Source organism: Daphnia carinata, chromosome 1, assembly GCF_022539665.2.
Source record: "Daphnia carinata strain CSIRO-1 chromosome 1, CSIRO_AGI_Dcar_HiC_V3, whole genome shotgun sequence".
Taxonomy (NCBI): Eukaryota; Metazoa; Arthropoda; class Branchiopoda; order Diplostraca; family Daphniidae; genus Daphnia; species Daphnia carinata.
This window is the reverse complement of record NC_081331.1, coordinates 10,219,563-10,244,615: the sequence shown is the minus strand read 5'-3', so window position 1 is coordinate 10,244,615 and position 25,053 is coordinate 10,219,563. Positions and strand designations below refer to the sequence as shown.

Below are 25,053 nucleotides of genomic sequence, written 5' to 3'. Positions count from 1 at the left end.
TTTGTTAGTGCTCCCCATTCAAAGTGCAGTGTAGAAAGGCGGTTGGCGTAATCTACGAAACGAATCTACTGTCGGCGCGTTGAACCAACGACATCCAGACTGGGTCCTCGTGTCGTCATTCCGGTACGTTTCATTGGTTTCTAATATCATTTTCTTGTATCACATACGCCCTCCATTTTTATTTGTTAGTAAGTCGTGTTAAAAAGGGGTCTATGTGGTAGAACGAGTCGTACGGGTTAGCTGACAGTTTTTTCATGCAAAGTCTTTCACTTCGTTCGCCGTCCTGAAAATACCTTTTGATTTATATTTGTCTTTGGTCGGGACCGGAATCGCTTCATTACTTGTACGTTTACTTTTTCATAGTTTTTCCTTTTTTTTTTTTTTTTTTCGAGAGAAGGAGGGTTTTCTGTTGGCCGATCTCAACCGACATAGTGGCCCGTATTTCTCGGTTAATTTCGTTTCCTGTTCGCCTTCGTTTCTTGGCCGATTTGTTTTCCTTTTTCTTTCGGTAAAAATCTTTTTTTTGGTCAACTTGCGGGCACGTGAGCGCACAAAAGCTCGGCCTCCCCCTCAAACACACACACACTCCGGATGTCGTAGAATGGTAAATAATGAACGGTCATCTATATATATATATATATACTCGTCTCGTGTGCTTTAGCGTGCGTCGTGACCTCCGGATGAACTCGAATTTTGGTTTTTTTGAAGAAAAGAAGTGCGTGCTACTTGTCTACATCCTTGTCTATTACGCAAGACTGCTCTTGTCCTGTCTTATTCATAATTGGTTTTATTTCTCCCTATTTTTCAACTGCCTTCGTTTCCTCTCGACGTCCCCTTCGTTTACGGATGGTCTTTTTTTTAACCACGTGCTACATACATAGAGTATCTTCAGGGCATTAAATTATCTACTGCTTAACTGTATTTTGAATTCAATTCCCCCTGAACAATGTCTACATTTTTTTCATAGCCAACAATTCTTATGGATATTAAGTCTTATGTTCGAGTTTTGCTTACGTAGAATCAATAAATGTATGGGGGGAAAATGTACTTTCAACAGCTTTTTTTTCCCCTCTTGAGTGAGGTGAGTTTCGAAAAAAAAAAATTGATAAGCCGATTATCTTTTATAGAAACCAGTTTGTAGTATACAGTAAGAATTAGGTGGATTTCCTTTTTTTTTTTTTTTTTTACCCTTCTAAGTCTTCTTGACGCAATCCTATGGGGTAGGGCTAATATTTCTATAGCATAATACGTAATAAATTAAAATTCAACACACGTTGCGTGACACGTTCGAACGTAAATTAAAGGATTAGGGCTTTTGTAATAGTTGTGGACCCTTTTTTGTTACGCATTTTTTTCACGAAGAAAATTGTCCTTCGCTCTTGAGGCACATCAACATTGTGATCTTCTAGCCGATGTCTTTACCCAAAACACAACCCACTGAGAAAGACGCTAGTGGTAACTTGAAGGCTTCTATTGCTATATTTACTCTATACGTCTATCTCTTGTATTCGGAGAGTTGCAGCACTTGAAATAAAAAAAAAAGAAAAACCCAACGAGTTTGTGTTTATGAAACATTGCATACATCATAACGTACACAGTTCTTATGAATGTTTTTGAGGGATATTTTTTTTTTAAAGAAAAATTCTATTACTTGTACATTTTCTTGAGATTTAACAAATAGCAGTAGTAATATATTTTGATGTTTTTTCTCGTGATGAACGAGCGACGTTCGAATCACTTTCGCTGTTGATGTTGTACTGCCAGCTCGGTAAATACTTTTATTTTAATTTTTTTTTTTTTTTTTTTGCTTGGAATGGTTTTCTTGGGGTTTCGTAGCCTATGGTTTATTTTTTTTTTTTTTTGGTAGGAAAAGAGGTATAGAGAACAGCTTACCAACATGCAATCTGATTTGCATAACGGGATACGGTACACTGCGGACTGTAAGAGAATAACAACCAGACGAAGAAAAAAAAAAAAGCAAGGATTGAGAAAAGAACAGGAAACGTAGAAAATAAAAAGCCGCAGTCAATCAAAGGTATCTGTACAGACAAGGCAAAAACCATGAGGGAGGATAACCACTAATCGATTCAGTATATACGTGTATACCCTGTTAAGATTTACATGTTTTTTTGTTTTTTTTTCTCGTAGTACTTTTTTTTTTTTTTTTTAGTCTTTTTTTGTTGTATCCGTCAAGGATTGATGACTAACTGGTTGTAGCAGTGATTGAATGTGAATTGAATGGCTTTCCAGGATGTCCATCGCCTCACACCGAATTCATTTTACTTTCTTCGACACTAACGAAAATGGTAAAAACCCGGACAAAACTTATGTTTTCCCCAAATGCTTTGGTTCCGTGTTCTCGCTGACGTAAGCGACTTGGCAGCGCGTAATATTTGCATAAACGAGTCGCCCATTTCAATACTTTCGTCAGCCAATACTTTTGTCACCTTACATGAGCCACTGCGTTATTTTTGAACAAAAACCAATGGTTGATTATGTTTTTCTTTTATTTTTTTTTCCCCTACAAAAAAAAACCTCGAGGCCATTTTTTTTCTTTAAAGGTACTAAGAAAATCAACATTCAAGTACCTAAATTTCAAACCCTCCCCCAAGAGAAGTCGGTCCCTTTTTTTTTTTTTCTTTTAACCTTCCTTTTCCTGTTTTGCTGCTGTCAGAGCCATCGAGAGTGTTTCATAGCCCGTGGTCGTATAAAAAGTCGGCAATCAAATGGAGCGTATACAGGTGCCGAAGCCGCCCTAAAACCCAAACGAAATAGAAACAAAAAGAAGAAAAAAGAAAAAAATCCTTTTACACGCACATACGAGATAGATACCGTCCCGTGCTAGCGCGCGAGGGAGTCGCATCGTTCGTCGCCCTATTCGGTCGCGTCGTGTCATTATTGTAATAATCACTCACCTTTCCGACCTCATTGCCGCATTCCTCACCACACCCAAAGTCTTCTCTCTCTCTCTCTCTCTCTCTCTCATTCCCAGAGCCCCTCTATGGGTATATACGACTATGTAAACTATAAGGTCTATAAAAAGCGTCACCACGCAATCATCATCACGTGCAGTTGTGTTTTTTCACACGAACTTTTGTGAGTCGAGTCGACAGGGTGTCTTTGGAATTTGAATGTCTACAAAATGACAAGAATGTGTGATTGCGATTGCTGCCTGATCTTTCTGTTTTTCGGGTTGTTAAGACATTAAAAAACGAGGATTCTGCGACCATGGACATGGAAGAAGAGCCGCGCGCCCATTATTGAATTGTTTTGCCAAAAAGAGAATGGTTGTTTTCAATTAAGTTTGTTTTACAGTGGTGAAACTGTGGAGGGATTTTCATTTAAAAAGAAAAAAAAAAAAGGGCCAAGCTGCTACCATTTTTTTTTTTTATTGAGTTGTTAGTCCATTTGCATAATGAAGATGTGTGCTGGACGGCTTCGACCGTATTTTAATTTTTGTTTCTTTTCAAATGACTTTGTTTTTCCTTAGGCGTCGAGCTCTTCTTCGAAATGCTCCCCTTTTTTGTTTTTTTTTGTTATTTTTCATGTTGTCTTCTGTCGGAAATAGACGTCATAGGTTCTCCAGTAGTTCCAGTAAACAGGTAGATACGTGTAAAATATGGTGCATGTAGAAAGATATACGCGCTGGGCCCCCGTACATTTAAAAAACGGGAAGGGGGGGAGAGCAAATTCAACAAACAAAAGAATAACTACATACTTTTTTTTTTTTGTGAGAAATGATGCTCCAGGCTAAACATTACTACACCGACTGGGCACAGGAGCCCTTTAAAAAAAAAAAAAAAAAAAAAAAAGAAGTTAAGGGTGCTGGAACTACGCACACCCACTTTTGTCATGGGGTCGGGCATTGGAACAGTGAATAGGACCCGTTTCCTTTCCGTTCACTAGTCAGTCGCTGGCAAGCCACGCTACCGAAAGGTTCTCCCAATCTCACGCTCGTTTTGCTATTTAAAATAACGTTTCCCTGTTGTTGTTTTTTTTTTTTGTTGTTGTTGCTGCTGCTTCTTTCCCGTTTCCATTCGAAAAGCGTATCGAATTTTCTGTACGCTACTCGACACTCCCGAACCTGGCAAATTTGAATAGACAAATAAGTTCCGTTAAAAATTTAAATAGTGCGACCAAAAGTGCAAAAAGTTTTTACTTGCATTTTCTTGCAATCATCGACATTTTTCGTCAAAATTTGAATATTTGATTGATCTTTACTCTTTGTGGATTTGGATTGAAATTCAATATTTAAGGTGAGTCACTTAGCGATTTTTTTTCCTTTTGATTTCCGGCTGTTTTTACGTTCTATTAAAATGCGGTTGAATTCGTCATCGATGGCAATTGAGGGAAAAAAAAAAAAAAAAAAAAAAAAAGGCGTAGGGGTTTTTTTTCTTTAAGTGTCCCGCGTGAGTCGTCACCGGCGTCGGCGTCGTCTCAGTCGTTTCCTGGTGCCTTTAAAAGAGGATCTTCATTTTTAGTGGACTCCCACGCGCCTATCGTGAGCCAATGTTGCACAACATGCACACCTTTGAGTCAGACGAAACGTCATCCAATCGCAGTGTTAGATACTCAATTTCTTTTTTTTTTAATTGCCAGCGGATTTCAACAAGAATTAAGGATTCATCAAGTTATCTTTTTTTATTATTATTTTTGCTCGCACGTTTTTTTTGTTTTTTTTTTTTGTGGGTCAAAATGACCCGTCTCACAAGTTACGTCGAATATTGCGCCATTATCGACAGGCTATTTGAATATACGGTCCCGTAAAGTCGTCAAAACCTGATAAAATTAGAATCTCGTTTTTTTTTTCTCCCGTTCGTGGCTCGTGCGTTCAGAAATTTCTTCGACCCCAAAAAGAATTTTTTTTTTTTTTTATTCAAAACCGGTCAGGAAAAAAAAAAAAAAAATGATGAAAGTTTTTTCTCTTTTTTTTTTTTTTCGCGCTGTGAACGACCTTGTCGATGTTGGACGTCTATTTTTTTTTTTTTTTTTTTCGTTTTCCCCGTTTGTACTCGTGCCAAATTGACGATGCGTTCATCTCTACTAGTTTCCTTGCATAACTAAGACGATGGGGCCAACTACTGCGAGCAATGATGGATCAAAGGTTTTCTCTGTGTTTCATCATGTTAAATGAGTCCCTCTTTTTCGAGGATGTGAGCTATTAAATTCCGATTGGATAATTACAAATCGTCATGATACATACACGTGTGTGTAATTCGTACGAGCTCGCCGTGACCGATGGTGGTGGGTATCACGCATCTCTGGAAAGAAACAAAAAAAAAAAAATTGTCCTTGTCTCATTTTAGTCGAGTTCGTTTTTCTTTCTTTTCGTTCATATTTTTTTTTTTTCTTATACTATCCACCTCGTTTATGAGATTTTTAACAGGAAAAAAAAAAAGAAAAAAAAAAAGAAAACCACTGCGGCGTGTGGTGTTTTATTATTGTTGAAAGAGAAGTGCCTCGTTGAAGGTCCGGTTTCTACGTCACATCGTTTCGCCCCATGTAGTGAGAAAAGAAAAAAAAAAAAAAAAAAAAAGAGGGAAACTCATCTTGTTTTTCGTCCGTGGGATCGTTCCATTTCCTTGCTCAGCCATTTAACTTCCGTTCACATCGTAGAGCCGAAAACTCTTTTCTTTTTCTTCGTACTTGCGCTGTTGGATTCTCCCTTTTTTTTTGAGGGGGGATTGGTACGGCAAAAAGTTAAAAAAAAAAAAAAAAAAAATCATCCATCCGTGTACCTCCTTCCGGACCATCTGGGATCCTAAGAGTTCATGTTTTTTAGTTAGTGGCCATTTATTCTGGCCGTGAAGATATCGAAAAATATTGACGTTGCCATACTGTTATGGGTGGAATCGAACATACCCAATAACCTGTTAAACAGATGTTTACTTTGTTTTTTTTTTTTCAAATCCCTTTGTCTTGTTTGATCACAATCGTTCAGAAACGCGTGAGTGGGTCTTGAAAAGAAACATGAACAAAAAAAAAAAAATGCTTTGATCGAGGGGGCTTTTTGGGTGGTGGCGAACCAATAACGTAACACAGGTTGTCGGAACCTGCTCCGTGGGAATAGATGTCCTCGTCACACATTATAGGCTATAACCTACCATTCTTTTTTTTTTTTTTCTTCTTTCCTTTTGTCTTTTTTTTTTTTTTAATGCGTGTTATAAGCTGGTTAGTTTGAGGGGGGAAAGTAAAACGGGGGTGCAGCACATGTTTCGGGGGGTGTGTCTATGCATATGTCATGATGTTCCTCATCATGAGAAACTTCGCCCCCACCGACTACATAAAGTCCCTTTTTTTTTCTCCCCATTTTCCCGAAATGGGTCCCTTTTCGGAATCATCTCAGCGGAACCGCGACAAACTCGGTCACAGAGTCCCCCTCTCTATTTCGACTGCCACCCACCACTACAACCACTTTTTTTTTTTGAATGAATAAATAGGAAAAAAAAAAAAATGTAGTGACATTGACATAGAAGAGAGTGAATGCGGTTTTTGAAAGAAGATCCTCCTGCTCGTCTTCCAACCCCAAAGTCACACCGACCGAAATTGAAAAATAACACGAAGCAAAAGTGACCATCACACGCCAAAAGCTGTGACTCTGAATTTTGAAAAAAAAAAAAAAACCGCGAGATTTCGCGTGAGAAATGGAACGCGAGTTTGAGGTTTTCTTGGTGGTTAGCGTCTCACGCCCGTTAAGCTGATACCTTATTGTTAGATGTACACTTGTTTTTAATGCGTTTGCAATCGAGTGCAAGGTCTGTCTCGGATGCGTTGAAAACAATGCGGAAACGATTCGCCCTTCAGCTTTTATTCTTTGTGATTTTCTTTTTTTTTTGTTGTTGTTGTTGCTGTTGTTCAAAATCATCTTTTTTTTTAAAGGTCATTTCTCGAGGGGGTCATTTAAACTTGGGATAACAAAATTATCTCGAGTGGACATTGTTACATCACAATCAACAAAGAAGTAAGGTACCCCTCTCTTTTGCCACCCTCTGGGGCTGCAATTTGAGTCTCCCCTGCCCAAACTTTAGACATGTTCTTGTAACGAACTGGTCGCTGGTCAGCTGTTGGTAATCACGAAGAGGTTTCAATAGGGTCGGGTTTGGGTTACTCGGACCTACTACCCTTGATCGCAATAGTGTAGAAAAAACATACGGTGGGGCTGGAAAAAAAAAAAAAACTAAACTTGAAAACAAAAGAGGGGAGAAGAAAAAAAAAACGTGACTTGGTTTTTAGCAAAAAAAATTTCAAATTTTTTAAAAACTCTCTCTTTCGTTAACAAATGAAGGCAAAAAAAAAAAAAAATGGAGTAAACAAAGAAAAAAATGAAAGCCCTACTATTTCATAATTTTTTATGAACAATTTTTATGAAAAAAAGATGTAGGATAGTTGTTTCACGTTTGTCATCGTGTTTTTACCTATGCGAAAAGTGAGAGTGAACGATTGGCAAGGGTATAAAGCTCGTACGTCACTCACGTGTTTTGAAGAACGAGGGAAAGTTAACGAAAAGTTTTGAACAATAACAAAACCAAAGCAATAACACAAAAACGTGGGTGGGGTCTATTGGGGTGAGAGAAATTTAAAGCGAACACCCATAGTTAGAGCGAGTTTGAACAGATAAATTGATTGTGTCACAGTCTGAACGGTCCCGACGTTCGTGGGGCCTACCCAGACAACAAAACATCCTGTTTTTTTTTTTAATGTTTTTAAAAGACCTACCATAACAGACGCAGCTTTCTATTCTTTTAAATCTTTGACGGCACGTTCATCGGCTCGTAAGTTGATCTGAACAGATTGTCATCCCCTTTTAAAAGAAAAAAAAAACAAAAAAACACAACGGTACAAAATCGTGCACGTGGGTTTCCCGTCTATTAAAGACGCACAAAAAAAACGGCGAAGGAACTGTCGCGAAGAAGGGTCCCTTAAAAATGTCAAACCGGAAGGTCTTGGATGTCAGTTTTTTTTTTTTTTCAACGCCGCCGTGTTAACGCCTAACACATGTTCCTGTCCGATAAAGCTTTGCATCTCTCCGTGGCACATGGGGTGCGCCCATCCCTTTCGAAGCCATCGGCATGGAGGAGGACCCGCATCCGGAGAAGAGGGGTGGGGATCTGTTGGCTGGATAAGAACAACCGACAGGATGAACGACAACAGAAGAAAAAAAAAAAAAATTGAGAATGATAAAAACAGGCAAACAATTCTTGAAGGACGTTTCATTTTTTTTTTTTTTCTTCTTCTTGTTTGCGACTTGAACGCAATCTTCCTCCGATTGTCTATTTGTGATGGTTGATATCTGAAGGTCGGGCCTTTATTGGTACATCATGGAAAAGATTATGCCTTCAACTTTAGTCGAAAAAAGGAAGTGGGTGGCTATATAGTTGATGAGTGATGTGTGTCACGAAGAGGGGGGGGGGAGGAGAACAACAGCCGTTTGCTTGTTTTTTCGGACAGCACAATCCTCACGTTCTTCCTTCCTTTATAATACAACTTATTTATTTCTTTTTTTGTGACATGAGAAAAGGAAACAAACAAGCATGTCAAAACTTTGTCCAAACAATGTAAAAATGTCTGAGGTAGAACAAGAGGCCAAACAATCATTGCTATTATTGTCGTGTCTCAATTGTCAAACTCCCGCTTGTATTGTGTATTCTGCCTGTCCTCCACCCCCACCCAAAACAAGCATCACAAAATCTGAATAACGAACTGAAGAAAAGAAGAAAACTTTCTTCGGGATGTCAACAAACAGCGAATCCAATTAGAACACGAGTTTTTTTTGTTTGTTTTTTCCAGACCGATTCTTTGTCTCTCGATTTAGAGAGAGAAAAAAAAAAAGGGGCTGCCTTGTAATATGCAGCCGTGAAGGCGATAATTAGTTGTTTAGTATAAGGAGGGAAACGATGGATAGGCAAAAAGTTTTATGTGCTGCTGCATCCGAAACACTTTCGAAAACCGTGTTGTTCCACTATAAGAACGAACTGATTTTAACAAGCGTCAGTAGTCTCGGCACGGTTCTCCCCCCCCCCCCTCATCTCATTTTCAACTCCCAATTTTTTGTGTGCGGGGGGATTTTGAAACGAAACTTTAAAAACAAAGAAAAAAAAAAAACCTTGAATGTAAAAAGGAAAAGGTCATCATCTGGGCTTCCAATTAGTTGGGTTTACAAGAGATGTGTGTAAAGGGGGATGGCTTGAAGCGCAAGCGTGATAGTTAACAACTACTTAAATGGCAGCAAAGAGAGGAGCAAGGTCTTTTTCTTTTGTGGTTTTGCTCGTGATTCCTCCACACGGCGTCCCTCCGACACATCGAAATCGCCCCCCTGGACCGGAAGTCCACCCCCACCAGTGTTCAGTAGTGCGTGTGTAGAAACAAAAGCGGCCTCTCGGTCGCGCAAGTAAGTTTGACTTGGCTGGTTACCTAACATACATACACATCGCTTGTATTTTATATTTTTTTTTTTTTTTTTGTTTTGGTCATAATCAAAAATGGCTCGAGGCGTTGAGCGCAATCATAGCGTCAAGATCCACTAGCGGCTATACGTACATCCTCTTGCAGCAGAGAGTTCTTTTTTTTTTTTTTTTTTTTTTACTTGACGCTACCGGTCAAAGGTTAAGGATGGAACACAGTTGGCTTGGTGTCACGGGGTCGGACGCCATCACGTTCCTTTTTTTTTTTCTCCCTCCACTCGACAACAACACCAAACGCATGAAAGGCGCATTATATATTTACTCAATTTTCATATTTTTTTTCTTTTTTTTTGTGTGTGTGTTCCTCTTTCCAACGCTGCCATATGTATCCAACAGTCCGACGCTCAATCAACATCTTTTCTCTGTGCCCAACATAATAGACAACAGCAAATTGGTGGCATGATAACTAATGCGTGTGTGCTATTTTTTTTTTTTTTTCTTGGTACGTGCAGATGTTGAAGCACGTTCACCTGAGCCCCTACCGGAGCTCGATGATGAGCCATCACGGAGTAGGTGTCGGTGGAGGAGGTAGCGCAGGAGGCCGAAGCGACACGCTCAGCCTCAATTCGACGATGAGCTGCAGCTCGTTGAGCAACCAGGATCCGCTCTCCAGCCGTTCTTCGTCCTACACCAGTTTGAACGAGTCGTCCCACCATTTGCATCAGCAGCACCCACCGTCGCCAATGGTAAGTGAATACAAACGCCAACATTCTTTCAATTTTTATTGAGTGGCTATATCTGCCTTCTGCTGCCTGCCATGATTATGGTAGCTCCCACTAGAGTCGTCATAAAAAAAAAAAAAAAAAAAAAAAACTGGTCTCCTTTTTCTTCGAGTCCGTCCCCATTAGTTTATAAAAACCATTATTCCCTTCATTAAAACCAGTTGAAAAATAACTCGGCAGGTAATTATGGAGCAACCTTATTTCTCTCCTCTTCTTTTTGAGGGTCGCCCTTCTTGTTCTTGTGCGAAGGTAAACCTAATCAATTCGTCTGCTTCGTCGCAACCCCCCCCCCCCCCCGTAGAGTCGAGACACTCTAAAAAATGATTTTGTAGGCCCCTTTTTTTTTTATTTCTTTGAAAGAGATTTGTGTTTGGCTTTTTTTTTTCTTTTTAAACGAATGATTTCATTGGCCTCCTTTTTGAAGTCGTAAAAAAAAAAAAAGGAGCAATCGTATAAGAGGGGGAAATGTGTAGAAAGGTAGCTCGCCTAATCACGAGCTCTTGATTAAATCAACTGCGTATTTGAAACCTTTTTCTCAAAACGTGGAAATGCCGAGCGCGTACGTTACGAATTTTTGCCTTGAAGTCTGTCGCTATTTCTGCATTTATTGGCTACGGGGAAGCGTGTGTTCCGTTTCGACATTTGACGTCATCAACTGTGGCCAGCTGCTAGCCGGCCAAAAAAATTTGCTTTTATTCCTCACGCACCCTCAAAAACCCCAACGAAGGAGAGAAAATGAAGCGGTAAAACCTGTTCACGATAAAAAAAAAAAAAAAAAAAAAAAAGCATTTGAAAATCGTGGCGACGTCCTTGCTTTGAATGGCTCGCGCAAAAAAAAAAAAACAACAAAAAAAAACACAATGGCGAAAGTGATGATAGGGGGTCTCTTACATCAAGGCTGAACAATAAAACGAATTCGCTAACAAATCACGAACGCGACTCGATCGTCATCAACTGCCAGTTAATAGCTCAATTTGAGTCCCCCGTGAAGTTTTAGCGAAAGGGCAGAGCCTTTTACTTTTTTTTTTTTTTTTTTTTTTTTTTATTCTGATGGTTCATTTGTTTTCCTTTTTCTTCTTAAGAGACAAACCGATCGGCCGCTATTACACGAAAATAGAAATGCAATAAAAAAAAAGAAAAAAAAAAAAAGGTTCATGGTTCTGGCGCTCTGCAGAGGTCGCTGATTATGACTCTCTTCTTCATTCTGTTCTCGCTATTTTCATTTGAACTCCGCGCGCGTTTATAATTTATTACTTTTTGCCCTTAAACTGTCAAGTTCGAAGAGCGAAAGTTACGCCTTTGACAACCAACGGCGAAAGAAATGAAAAAAAAAAAAAAAAAAAAAAAAGTTTAATAAAATAAAAGTTTAATGCCGCCTTCAAGGCGCCGACGCCGTTTGGCTACCGATGAAAAGTCATGGCACGTCGACGCCGTATTTCGTTTGGCATTCAAAAACCTTTTTTTTTTTTTTATTATTAGATCTTTTTTTTTTTTTTTTTATTTCAAGAAGTTGATAGCTCGGTCGTGAGTGACCCTAGTGGCACGCCACTGACCCGGTGCTGGAAGTTGCGAACGGAGAGAATCTTTTTCGGCGTGACACGCGCGTTCAAATTCAAGGACACGCCTCGTCCCCGTCGATACGTACGCGAGGCCACAAACAACACCCCAGTTTAAATTCCCCTTTCTTTTTTTTTTTTTTTTTTTTTTTGTTTTAAATAAAAATAATTACCGTCATCCTTCACCGTGCGCGATTTACGTAACAACCCTATCTCTTGTATAACCATTTAATCCGTCGGATGAATTTATAGTTAGGTTTTTTTTACCTTCTGGTAAAGAAGCTATTCCTTTTTTTTTTTTTTTTTTCTCTCTTTTTAAGTAAAATGCTTTACGATTTTTTTCTCAACTGTCCTAATAAATAAACACGAAAATAAATTCTCGGCCGGTGGGTATCCAACCAATAGGATTCTCAAGGGTTAGAAAGAAAAACAAGGGCAGGTATTCCGGGGGGCTGTTCACTTGGCTGGTCAAGCGCATCTTTTTTTTTTTCTTCGGCCGGGACAGAGGACGGGAGGGGGGGGGGGGGGGTGAGTATTGTATAGAAGATATTTTTATTTTTTTTTTAAATATCATGTTGTATCATTGGGTAGAGTTAGACTGCTACCAACATTCCCTTTCTTGCACGCCTTCCTGTCTTGCCTTCTTTTTTTTTTTTTTACCTCCGGCGTTTTATTTTGGATCTCTCGTTTCTTTTCATTACATCAAATAAACATTCAGGGAGGGAGGAAAAAAAAAAAAAAAAAAAGAATCTTTATCCCGGTGGTATTTATTAAGAATAAAGAGCCCGTCTTTTTTTACACACGCAACCTCGTTTGAAATAGGAGAGGAAAAAAAAAAACAAAAAAAAAAACTTTGTTTCCTCTGAAAATATTTTTTCTTTTGAAAGCCATGGATCAACTGGTGCGTTTGGGAGGTTGACGGATGTTCGGACGCTGCTTCCTCGAAGGGGAGTTTAAAAAAGAGTTTTTTTTTTTTTTTACTTTGCTGATCTGCAGGGGGTAAGAACTAACAAGACGTTGAATGTCATTGGCTCTAATTAGTAAAAAAAGGAGGAGTAGATTCTTATTTTTTTGAAGGGGATTATAAAATTAGTGCAAAATTCTTGTTCATGTCTCCCTTTCCTTTTCTCACTTAAAATTCATGTTTCGTTCTGGGAAACTGAAAGAAAAAAAAAACAAACATTTGAATGGATTATTATGGGAGAGTCGTGGACAATAAAAGAGCAGCGCTGTGCAACCACAGTGGACGGTAGTTTGAAAAAGAATAAAAATCAAGAGGAATGTCCCTTTTTTTTTTGTACTTTTTCTTTCTTTTTGTCTCTTTTTATTCAAGCAGTTCCAGGGAACAATTTGATGGCACACAAGAAAAAAAGGCCCCGATTCTTCTAGTTGTTGTAGTTGTCTTTCTTCTTTTTACCTTTTGTCGGACGTGGTAAAAAAAAACAAAAAAACTAGGAAGGAAAGAAGGAAATTCTCAAGTAAATGAAGACCCCTCGGGCCTGTAAGGTTCTAAAAAAAAAAAAACCAAGTTCAAGTGAACATCAGTCGACTGTCGAATGCTTTTCACGGTCCCAATACAAAGTGGATACGTACAAGACAGCCGAAATGATGTAATTTTTGACCACTCTTGCCACATTGAATTACACTTTTGCTTAGCGTTGATGACGGCCAAAAATTGTTTTTTTGACAAGATTCACGGACCTTTTGTCTCATTGTTTAATTTTTTTTTTTGGAGGGATCACGTCCGTCATAGCGAAAACATTCCGTCCACTAATTTCGTTTGCGTTGGAAGGAAAATCATTTTATTTTATTTTATTTTATTTTATTTTTTTTTTCAAAAACCGCCAAGTTCTCCAGTTGAAGCCGCGGGCCGTAACGACTCTCTCTCTCTCCGAGAAAGACGGTTGCGCGTTCCAGCTCTGTGTAATAGCCACCACTTTTCATCCTTCCCTTTTTTTTTTTTTTTTTTTTCTTTTAAATAATTTCCCTTCATTTCAACAAAGATGTCCTGTGCCCAGTTGTGTGTTTGCGCATAACTGGAGCTATTATTTATTCAAAAAAGGAGGGGGGACATAACGACTGACGGGACAATTGGAAAAAGAAATCGGATGCCTTGGATGCGTCTTTTTATTTATTATTATTATTATTATAATTCCCTCCCAATAACACGCCCATGAATAAAAAAAAAAGGGCAAATATTTGCAGAGCATTATTACTCCTTCTGCTACTGGGGCCAGGTGTTGGAATTCAATTGTATAACAACCAACGAAGAATTCTGCTCGTATTACAAACACTTAGATGGGTCCGAACTATTGTCAAACATTTTTTTTTTTTTTTTTTTTGTAAAGGGGGGAGGGAGTCTCTTCAAAGAAGATGCGAGGTAAATAGTGCGTAACTATGTCAGGCGTTTTTCCGCTTCATTACGTCTCGAGCGACATGAAAGAAAAGAAAGCGGGTGACAAAAGGAAAAGGAGAAAGAAGAACCGGTCGAATCTATCAAACACCCCACAGTCCACCCATTTTTTTTTTTTTTTTTTTTATTTTATTTTATTTCCGGAAAAATGATTTGCGTACTGGAATCTACTTTTCTGCCTGAAGGGATTCTTTATTTTCTTGCATGATTGGACCGTGGCCCTTATCGTTTGTATTATCCAACGAGCGCAATTAAAACGAACGGTTTATTGAATTGAGTGTTTGGCGGTTGATAATAGCTGCAGAACTTTTTCTCGGGTGAAAGTTCTTTCGAAATGATTTACATTTTTTCAACTTAAATTGCGTTTGCTTTTTTGGAAATTCCGTTTTCTTGTATTTTGCTTTTTCTTTACGCTCATTAAATTGGGTTATCATATCTCGGATGCACTTTCTTCGCCTGTCTCAAAGCTCCGGCATTTCAATTGATTTACATTTACACATCAAATGCCATTTTTTTTTTTTTTTTTTCTCTTTGAATTTGCGTCGTAACCTTCGTGAACATGATTTACCGAGCGTGTGTTCATTCGGATGTCAGAGGGAGAGACATCCCGACAATGAAAAGACATACACCATGTTTATCTAAAAGTGCGCAACATAGCTGGCCTCATTTTTTCCCGTCTCTAGTCACACGACGTTCTTTTGCACGGGTTATAGAATAACATTCCATTTTTAAATAGTTTTTATTTTTTTTATTTTTTGTTTTCCGTCTTTCTCCGTTTACAATCTGCGTGCGTGTATCTTTACCGAAACAGGAGAAAGCGGCGCAGTTTCTCTCTTGACGGCTGTTTGGCGAACGACGTTAAACGTCAGACGGAACGCTCTGTGTATGTATTTTCGTTTACGAGTCGCTCGTCCGTTTACGTCTTTTTACAAGATTATAGCGAGACGCGGGAAATTTGAGAAGGCAAAAAAAAAAAAAAAAAAAAAAATGGAAAGGTTGTTTTGAAACCAGAAGTAGTTTAATGCTACAATTTAACCGCAATGTTTTTTTACTACATCAACTTTAAAACTAGCAACAATTACAAGGGAAATGAACAAGGACAAGCCAATTTTAATTTTTTTTTTCCTCGGTTTTATTGAGGAAGACAACGCCCCAACCGTATGCACGTCCTCGTGAGGAATTTCTTGTTGTTTTTTTTTTTTTGTTGTACATTTTAGATCGCAAGTGACACAATAAAAGTTAACGACCTTGTCTTATCGAACTTCTTCCATTTCACTTCTGGGAAACTAGAGGAGGAAGAGAATGAGGAAAAAAAAAAAGAACACAATTAACTAGTCCAGTTTAAACTCCCCCCCCCCCCCACAATTCTGAGAGCCCAACAACAACAAACTGCAGCAACGATAATAAATTAAGATCTTGAGCTCTCTCTCTCTCTCTACGTCACTCTTGTCTACTGAGCTGAAGAGAAATGATGGTTATTAAGAAGAGTAGACATGGGAGATAAGAAGGACGTCTGTGTTTGTGTATGTCTCGAGATTCTTTCAATTTCTTCTTCTTCTTCTTCCTCCAGTTGATTATATTTGGTACGCACATATCTTTTGTTGACTCTGTCTCTATATATAAATATACGTACACGGATAAGGGAACACATTTTCTTGCTAAAAGAACACCAGGCAGGAAATTCGGGGCACGTGCTCTTTTTTTCGTAGATACTCCGGTTATGTATGTAAGGGTAGAAAAAAAAAAAAAAAGACGTCGATTTATGATATTTATTTTGTTGTGGGCCGTTTGAGCAGCTGCTCGTCAAGCTTGCCTCCGTCTGCTAGCCTTTTTTTTTCTTTGCCCCCCTCTTCACCTTAAAAAAAAAAGAAAAAAAAGGGAAGAACTTGTATATTTTGTGCTTACTAACAAGGATCCCATTTCCTGGTGCTTCTTCTCCTCTCTCTCCGCGTGTGTGTGTATGTGTGTCGGAATCCAATACAATAATAATAAAGAAGAAGAAGAAGAAGAAGAAGAAGAAGAAGAAGAGTCGGTTCTCCGAAAACACCGCTGCTTCTCCTCTTCTGGCTCGCGCGAGCTATTTCCAGTCTTGAAAAATTGACTTTCATCTGCCCTCCCACCTCTTCTTCACTTGACTATAGGTCTCTTTTTCTTTTCTGGAATTCAAAGACACACCATCGGGCTGGTGAATAAGGGCATCTTCTTTTTTTTTTTTTTTTTACATTCTTTTTTTTTTTTTTTTTTTTTTGTATTGTTAAACTTAAGGTTTTTGTCGAGTTCCCCTCCATTTTATTGTGTAGAGGAGCCTGATACCGCCTGCTGTTGCGGCAACCTGGCGGAAAATCGGACCGCTTTTTTCCCCCTCTATTTTTTTTTTATTTTATCATCCTGTTCCGTCATCTGTACACACACAATCGACACACAACAATTGCACGTCAATTGTAACGAGCCTATTGGTTATCGAATACCAACGGCCCATAATTCATTTGGAATTCTTTCACGTCATTTTTCTTTTTCTCTCGTTTCCCCCTCGCTCTTTTTATTGGTGAAAAGGAAATAACAAAAATTTGACGAGCATCACCACAAAAACGACAGGGGCCAAATAGAAAAAAAAAAAAAAAAAAAAAAAAGAAATGAGACAATAGAAAATCTATTGTGAGAAAGAGGAAAGAAAAGAAAACTAATAAGAAAATATTAACGATTGCATTTCCGACGGTCGTTTGATGACGAGTAAAAAATGGCAGATGAGTTTACGAGCTAATGCGGTGAAACTCGATTCTTATTTCTCTTTGCGAATAGCTCTTCTTTTACAGCGACAAATTGAGGGCGAGATTATTGTCTTGGGGTCGGCTCATCTCGGCCTAGTGAACGGATCTACGAATGTTTTTTTGTTTTTTTTTTTTTCATGCCGACCCGATTTCGTTCGAATTGCGTGCAGCTCTCGATACTCACGGGCAATAAAACAATGCCGGGGAATATAGGAAGCGAGATCTGTCGCCTTCTTCTCAAATATCTCTTTTCCTTTTTTTTTATTTTCCGGGGAAAATAAAACAAAAACAATAGCACACATCACACGCTCCCGATGAGCGTGGAAAATACGGTAAGGTCGTGGAGGGGCTAGAGGTCATCGAGCTCTTCTTTTTTTTTTTTTTTTTTGGCTTAGCTACTCAATTTTTTGTTGTCTGGTCGTGCGCTGTACAAGCGAATGGGTTAATGAACGTCGGTATTTTTGTGTGTGTGTCTTGACGGTTGAAATGTTTGACGTGAAGAATCCCGTTTTGACAGTTTCAACACGCAAAGATGATTTTCGCTAAGTGAACATTGTTGTTATCTTTTGCGTGTATTTATGTTGCATTTCTGCGTTGATTTCGATGTAACAAAGCGAGAGAACAAAAAGAAAACTTAAGAGTTAGGAAGAACAATTTACATCGGGTATATATATATATATACCTAGCGGGTGAAACACGAGTTTCTCATTGGCCCAGTTATTATTATTTACTATTATTGCGATGGCTCCTTGACGAATGGGCGAAACATTTCAGACTTGAAGAATGGGTAAACATAAACTAAAAAAGATGAAAAAAATAAAAAATAAAATAAAATAACGGCTAATATCAGCATTTTAATAGATTGCGCTTGCTGCCGTTCCGGATTTGTTTTGTTTTTTTGCAGGTCGGACGCGCTGCAATACGCCTTTTGTGATCATAATTTCGTGCACAAGCGTATCGTGCTGAGCGGCAAGCGTCCGATGAGTTTTTTTTTTTTCTTTTTTGATTATTATTATCCCGCCGTAACGATTATACCTTTTCGTGTTCCCATCCAACGGAGCTGTCTGCAACAGCCCCTCAAAAGAAATATTTACCGTTGACTGTTGGGATGAGCCCTTTTAGATTATATACCTTCTCCTATTCAATTGATTCATTTCTTCTTTCTCTTTGCACACGCCGTACAAGGCAAGAAGATGAAATTTCTTCTAACGTGTGTTTCGATTTTTTTTTTTTTTGGGGGGGGGAGTTTATTTACCATAGGATTGCCTTATCAAAAACTTTCTTCCTCCGTTCTTTCCTTTCACCTATAAATAATCGGCATTTTTCATGCTCTAAAACTCGCAACGTGATTTGAAAGGCTTCCACCTTTTTTTTTTCTTCTTTCTTTTTCGGACCTTTCCTCTTTTATTAAGGTGCCGACAACTACCGCCTTGCTGATGGTGAGATGTAACCGACACTGTTGTGAAGCCTTTGTTTGTTCACTCGTCAAAGTCACTCGATACAAGTTCTCCATCCAATAAATTCCGCCATATTTATCCACATTAGAAATTGGATACCTTTCGAAAAAAAAAAAAAAAAAATGCGCGCTATCTCTTAAAACTAAACAAAAACTTTCTTTTTTGAATAAAATTTTTTTTTTCTCCGATCTTCCGCGGAATAAAAAAAAAAAAAAAGTGACACGATCATAATCTCGTATGGAAATTCATCAGGCCGGATATGCACCAGTTGCAGTCTCTGATATATGCGAATGGTTGGAAAACGTTCTTGAGAAAAGACACTGCAATCGTGTGACACGCGAAGTTAAAACGCGCAATAGGCCAGAGAAATGAAAACCGCATTTTCCTTTTTTTTTTTTTTTTTTTTTTTTTTATTTTGATGGCGCACAAACAATGCCTAACAAAGTTTGCAGCTATAGGGCACTGGGGACGACAAAAAAATATATTTCCGTCCGCTTTTGATTTGACCCACAAACCTTTTGAACGAACGAAACGTACCGGTGGCCTACAAACACGCACGCACATGTTTACCTAGTGATACTAACATCAAGACAACTAGGATAGAAACAAAGGAGAATCATCAGCCATATCATCTTTTTTTTTTTTTTTTTTTTTTTTTTTCTTCTTATTATTTTGCGTCTCTGCCTACGCCATTTCCTGTTGAGTGTAGCGAACCAGGAGCTACCGAAGGTGTGGTCGGAAGAGTTCATCGCGATGGTTCCCATGTTGTTGTTTGAAATCTCTTGTATAGCGTACAACGATTTTATGCGCAAAGGCACAGCCAATTCAGGTCGCGACTGTCTCTCGTATTATTTAAAAAAAAAAAAAAAAAAAACGACGAAGACGATGAATAAATAGCGGGAATGCCAGTATTGTCCGGAAATGTCTCCCGCTCATCTGTGAATGAATTCGACGAATGGAGAAAAGCAAACAGAAGATAACGAAGATAATGGAAGAAAGAATTTTTTGAACGAAAACAAAGTCGCATTTCCCACCGGCAAAGTCTATTATTATTAACTTTTATTTTTATTTTTATTTCTGTGTGAAGTCCCTTTCAGCTGGAATTAGAATAGGCTAGTCGAAAAGGAGAAGAAAGAAGATACACAAAAATAAATCTAGTTCACGCTAGGATTGACTTTGACAACAAGAGCCATCCGGTCGGTCAGTGTCGTTTGCCAGTTTTGAAATTTCCGGGTCGACGATGCGGCTGTTTTTGTTTGGCCGTTGACTTCTATCATTTTCTTCCCCTCTCTTTTCTCAGTTACCTTTGCTAACGGCTGCATAACAAATCGCATTATATTGTTGACTTGAAAAAAAAATCCAATGGATAATAAATCTACGAATAATCCCATATCGTAGCTTATTGTCGCCTTATCACCAACTGTGAAATTGTTCAAAATATTTAATTCTATCAATTATTTATTTTTTTTTTTTTCACTTTGTATGCCGACTTTTTTTTTCTCGGATGAAAGCATGAACTTGTGTACGACCTCTCCAAGATGCTGATAGTTTTTTTTTTTTTCTTCCTTTGATTGTACCTTATGTATTTCGCCGCCATGTGAGACTCGGAACAGTATCGAGTAGGGCTATATCCTCTAAAGGCGTGTAGCCCTCTCAGCTACTGTGAGAAATGTTGTACGCACCTGGAAAAAAAAAAGAAAAATAATAATAGAAAACCGGAGTCGCGCACTCCGGGTGGTCTATATATCTAAGCCAAATGGTGCCGTGCACTATATAACCTGTAGCCTACCAACAAGCCTATAGCTTTCTTTATACAGACGCCTGAACGTGTGAGACTTCTATTTTTGATGGGAGCGGAGTTTGAACCCCCGACGGGGTCACACACACACATACATGAATCGGAATTGTTATTTTCCCCTGCTTATTTATATATGTGCGCTCAGTTCTTTATAGACATCACACGGCAGTTAGGCACACTTATATAGGACCTTGTATCTTCTCTAGTTGTTTTCTTATTATCGACTAGCTCTCTCTCTCTCGCTGGATGTGTGAGCCTCTCTAATATATGGAGTCGATCCCCGGACATGTTAGAAATCTGCTGTTAAAAAAAAAAAAAAAAATGTTGCGCTTTCTCTCATTGTAATATCTCATTGTTTATTTTTCGTTTTCTCTGTGTTTTTTACAGACAACGGTGAAAATCTACTGTCGATGCCTCCGGCCCGACATCGAGTACAAGACGCTGGTCATCAACTACCAGACGAGCTGCAAGGAGCTGATCATGATGCTGCTCAACAAGGCCAAGATGAAGCACCGCGACCCCAAACTCTTTTACCTCACCATGGAGGTCGGCGTACGCAAATCAGGTACATAGACACAACTCATTTTTTTTTTCTTGTTTTGTTTCCTTCCAAATCTTTCAATGTTGTGTGTGTGGCAAAAGAATTCTAGAAGTGACCCTCCAGCTTCGTTTTCGATGTTTTCGAAAATGATCTAGCAATTTCTGTTGAGTCACTTGCATATATTTAGCCCAACAGATATGTTAGGTCGGGTTTTTAAAAAAATACTTCAAAGAATTATTCATGGGTGGAGTAATACGCGAGTCTTTTCTCTCCAATGCGGCATGTCAAAAATTGAATATTTCTCGCTCTCTCTTTGCATTTTCGCCGTGTTCGTTAAAGTAGACGGTTGGCATCTGTGGCGTCTATGGCGCGTTAAGTGGCTGAGAAAACACAAACTTCCTCCGACTAACAACTCCACCTCGGCGTTACATTTTTCTATTTTCACTAATTTGCCTGTGCGCTATGTACATCGGGCGGTTACAGAATCTTTTGTATCGTTTCAAGGAATCCAGTCACGACATCGCTGTCGTGATGTTTGAACATTATGGTCTGCACCTCCCTAGGAGTTTAGGGGAGAAAGAGAGAGAGAGAGAGAGAAAAAAAATGATAATTTGATATTACTTTATTCAACTGGCGTCGTGTCCTGTCAATAACAGAAATTCGGTACTCGTCGTGCGTGAACTGGGCGTGCAGGTGGGAGGTAAAACGGGAAGGCTGAACAGTCGTCCTTTATCAAAGCGGCAGCATCGAAAACGACGTATGCAAATTGGGATGGAAAGACCGCCGAAAAGGAAAGGAAAAAAAAAAAAAAAAAAAAGAAGCAAACATAAAAAGACTATGATTTATCGGTGTTAATTTGTGGGTGCTGTATGGGTGGCCAAGATGATTGGAAAACCTTTGCCGTTTGGCTATTCGCTCGGCCGCAAAGGAAACCAATAAATCAATGATTCCAGATGTTTGATTACTGCTGGTTTAACGAAACACGTTGGCGCTGGGCGCAATGAAATGAGTAGCCGCTGCTCAATCTACTGGGTTTTGCGGTTTTAGTTCTAGTTCCTATTCACCTGGCGGCCTCGTGTCAACACCCGAGTTGTTCTTCGAATCAAAGTGACTCGCACCCCACAATTTTCAAGTTCAATGATTCGGACAGATGGCGATTCTCGGAAAGTAATTAAATTCGGCCGTGAAAATAAAAAGTAAAAGATTACGCAAGTTCTACTGAAATGCACGTTGATGCAACCGGACAGCAGAAGCGAAGTTTCTCACACGAGCCATAGGTGTCTGACGTATGGCTGGCCCCTGGAGCGAACTGATTACAGTCTGAATATACACTTATTTGAATAACTCCTTGTTGCACGTTCACTCCTTCGGTCGTTCACTTTGCGTGAAGGAGATTAACATACAATGCGCTGTTTGAAACATCGCCTCGAGAGATTTAGCGTCGAAACGCGTCGTTCTTCATCCGAATGTTTGCGACGCCGTCGTTGGGATAGAGTCACGCGTCCCGTCATGATGATGATGGCAAGAGACAATGAGAACGATGGAAAAAAAAAAGACAACAAAAAGAAGAGAAAACGAAACGAAAAAAAACAAAAAACACTTTGGTCAAATAGCCAAGAAAACGATCACGTCACGGGAAAAAAGAAACGAAATCTCCCTTCATTAAAAAAAAATTGATTTTGACATGCCTGTTGAAACAAAAAAAAATAAAACAACTTTTGTTTGCGCCGAGAGCTGCAAGGCATACATCCGAAATTCGTCATAAACTTTTTTTTTTTTTTTTTTTTTGGCGCATATTATTTGCCGCACTGGACGGCCGGGGTCAGTTTGCGTGAACCACTCCTCTCTGGTTCCGACATTAGCCAAGGTTCTATATCTCGTGATGATGCCTTCGGCCGGCCAGATGCATATGTCCGTGACGGCCATTTATCTCATCCGCCTCGGCTATCAATTGAATTTCGATACCCTGGGAAGCTTTACCGACAAGCGCGGCCAACATCGAGAAACATTATACGGTTCGAAAGGAGCAAAAGAAAGGGGGAGAGAGAGAGAGGAGAGGCAAGATGAGTAAATGTGTCGAGGAGTGCGATGTGTTTATTTCGAAGAAACGGTCGTGCTAGATAACGATGTCGGGAAAAAGAATAAGGCCAGCCTTGGTCTTGCGTAGCTCTAGATGCTGATGAAGAGTTTTTGATTTCACTATTCCTAATGTTTCGTTTTGGTTTGTAATTCAGGAGCTCCAGTTAGGACCCTATTGGTACTGGATGATGATGCTTGCCCGGCTGAATTGCAAGCTTGCTATCCGCGAGGCGGATCGAGATTCTCCATCCAAATGAGACGCGGCGGACTGGTCCGCGTCCACGACAGCGTCCTCATGCCCAACGTAACACGCTCGAAATGTTTTTGTATTTTTTTTCAAGAGCGATGGTTTTAATAATAGTGATTGATTTTATGCAGTCTCAGTACAAGAGTCTACTCATTTCGGAACGGACCACCATCGACGATCTGATTGAATTGTTGCTGCGTTGCCATAGCAACAACGAACGCATTGAGCGCTTCTCCATCTACGAGGTACGTATTTTTTTTTTATCCTCTTGTCGAGATCAATTCGTTTCACATTTTGACTTGAAACCTAACATGTCGATATTTTTGTCTGCAGGTTTGCAATATCCCTGGCTACGAGCACGAACGGAAATTACATCCAGACGATCTGCCGCTCAATATTCAGACGGCATGGAAGACGCGTTTCGATTGCGGGAACAGCGCCAATAGCAGCACTGGCACAACGGCAGCACCAAACGCCACCATGGCCACCAGCCCACAATCCTACTTCTCCTTCGTGCTAAAACGCAATCCCGACAACAGCGCCCAAATGGCCAGACGAAGGGTAATTTGATACTCTACTTTAAACTAGCAGTTCAATTTTGGCTGCAAATCGTGAACGAGTTGTTATTTCTTTTTCATTCGAATTTAGCTGCCATGGAGCAAGAGTCTGGATATCTCGACCAGCGAGAGTTCCTCGTCGGCCAGTTCGACGTCAGACGGATCGGAAACGGCACTCATTCCACGCTCCTCATCTTACCACGACTACGAAAACTATTTCTACATCTAAAGAAATATCATGAGAAATTAGAAGAAGCAACAGACAGAATGGGAAAAAAAGGAAATTCTAGCTTTATATGTGTCGGTGTATATGTACATATTATATTGGATATCGCATGATTCTACCAATACTCAAGTCAATGTTTGCTGACAAAACACAACCATAATCTCAAAGATGTTTATAGCTAACCGGCACGTTTTTTTTTTTTTGCTAATTGATTATGCAACACACACCCTGCAACTATATGTTATTCGATGTGCATCCTAGCGCCCAAATCATGTTGATTTTTTTTCTGATTTATTCGCATGTGGAAGAGTTACAAAATCCGATTGGCTGAAGCCGATCAATAAGTCATGACAGGTCTATATAAATATGCAAAGCCACCGTTATTAATAAAACAATAAAAAGCAAAAACAGCATAAAAATAAGAGAGAAAGAAACAAAACAAAAAATAGAAGAGTATAAATGTTTATATATGTCGTGCTGTGAATTAATGTGCGTGTGTGTCTATATTACATCCCTATCATCAACGCCAATATACAGATATATATTCATTTCACGAGTAAGTCATCTTGATTGATCTTGAATGCATAAGCAAAAATCTTCAAGATACTTGAACGTCGTTTGACCTACTCTTTCATCGACTCATTCAGAAAGGAGCGTTCTGCTATCGCACTGAAATTATCGGTTATTGCAACGCCGATTCCGATTATTCCGATTCTATTGTTCTGACCCCGATTAAATACGCCACTGCACAGCTAATGGTGACGCGCATTGGAAGCGGATGCATGTGTGAACTTTTATGCGGCGTTGCGCTGCACGGAGGCCCTGTTGGTAAGCGTATTAATAAATTAGGGATAGAAGGCAATCATTCATGCCATAATGTCTCACCTTGTTTGTTTTTGGCCCTCCAGAGTGCTTTAATAATTGTTTATAATGTATACAAGGTGTTGTATTATCATTCCTTGCCCAAAATTCGAATCAGCCGCCTAGCACACTCTTTTGGTTGCAGGGAATTCGTCTGCCAATTTTGAAGGGAGGGAATTAACCGTAGGATGGTGTAGATGGCTGAATATTTCTGCTGCATCGCACTAGTGCTGTAGCGTACTGGCGCGCTAGCACTGTGCTAAATATTCGGTGTATTTCAAAAACGATTAACTTAATGAAAAAAATAGCAATTTCCCCGGAATCAGTATTCAATCTTGAGTATATCCTGTGATGCTCAACCAATTCC

At 39.3% G+C, this 25,053-nt stretch overlaps 1 protein-coding gene across 2 annotated transcripts; it reads left to right on the top strand.

Annotated features, from left to right (window-relative positions):
- LOC130692788 (uncharacterized) lies at nt 1–24,233 on the top strand. 2 transcript variants are annotated; one of them, XM_059496522.1, is made up of 7 exons: nt 1–123; nt 9,914–10,147; nt 20,563–20,740; nt 22,951–23,099; nt 23,174–23,287; nt 23,376–23,603; nt 23,691–24,233. In XM_059496522.1, exons 2-7 carry the CDS (start codon nt 9,914–9,916, stop codon nt 23,826–23,828), a joined length of 1,041 nt encoding a protein of 346 aa, XP_059352505.1. In that variant the 5' UTR covers nt 1–123; the 3' UTR covers nt 23,829–24,233. The 2 variants fall into 2 exon arrangements, with proteins under 2 accessions (XP_059352505.1, XP_057371852.1); XM_057515869.1 differs by lacking the exon at nt 1–123 and adding an exon at nt 3,926–4,256.
- The last annotated feature ends 820 nt before the right edge of the window (nt 24,234–25,053 follow it).

Excerpts from the sequence above, each read along its gene's own strand:
- LOC130692788 (XM_059496522.1), top strand. The coding sequence starts at position 9,914 with ATGTTGAAGCACGTTCACCTGAGCCCCTACCGGAGCTCGATGATGAGC. Across the intron at positions 10,148-20,562 it reads AGCACCCACCGTCGCCAATG|ACAACGGTGAAAATCTACTG; the intron begins GTAAGTGAATAC and ends TGTTTTTTACAG. Across the intron at positions 23,288-23,375 it reads AGCGCTTCTCCATCTACGAG|GTTTGCAATATCCCTGGCTA; the intron begins GTACGTATTTTT and ends TTTTGTCTGCAG.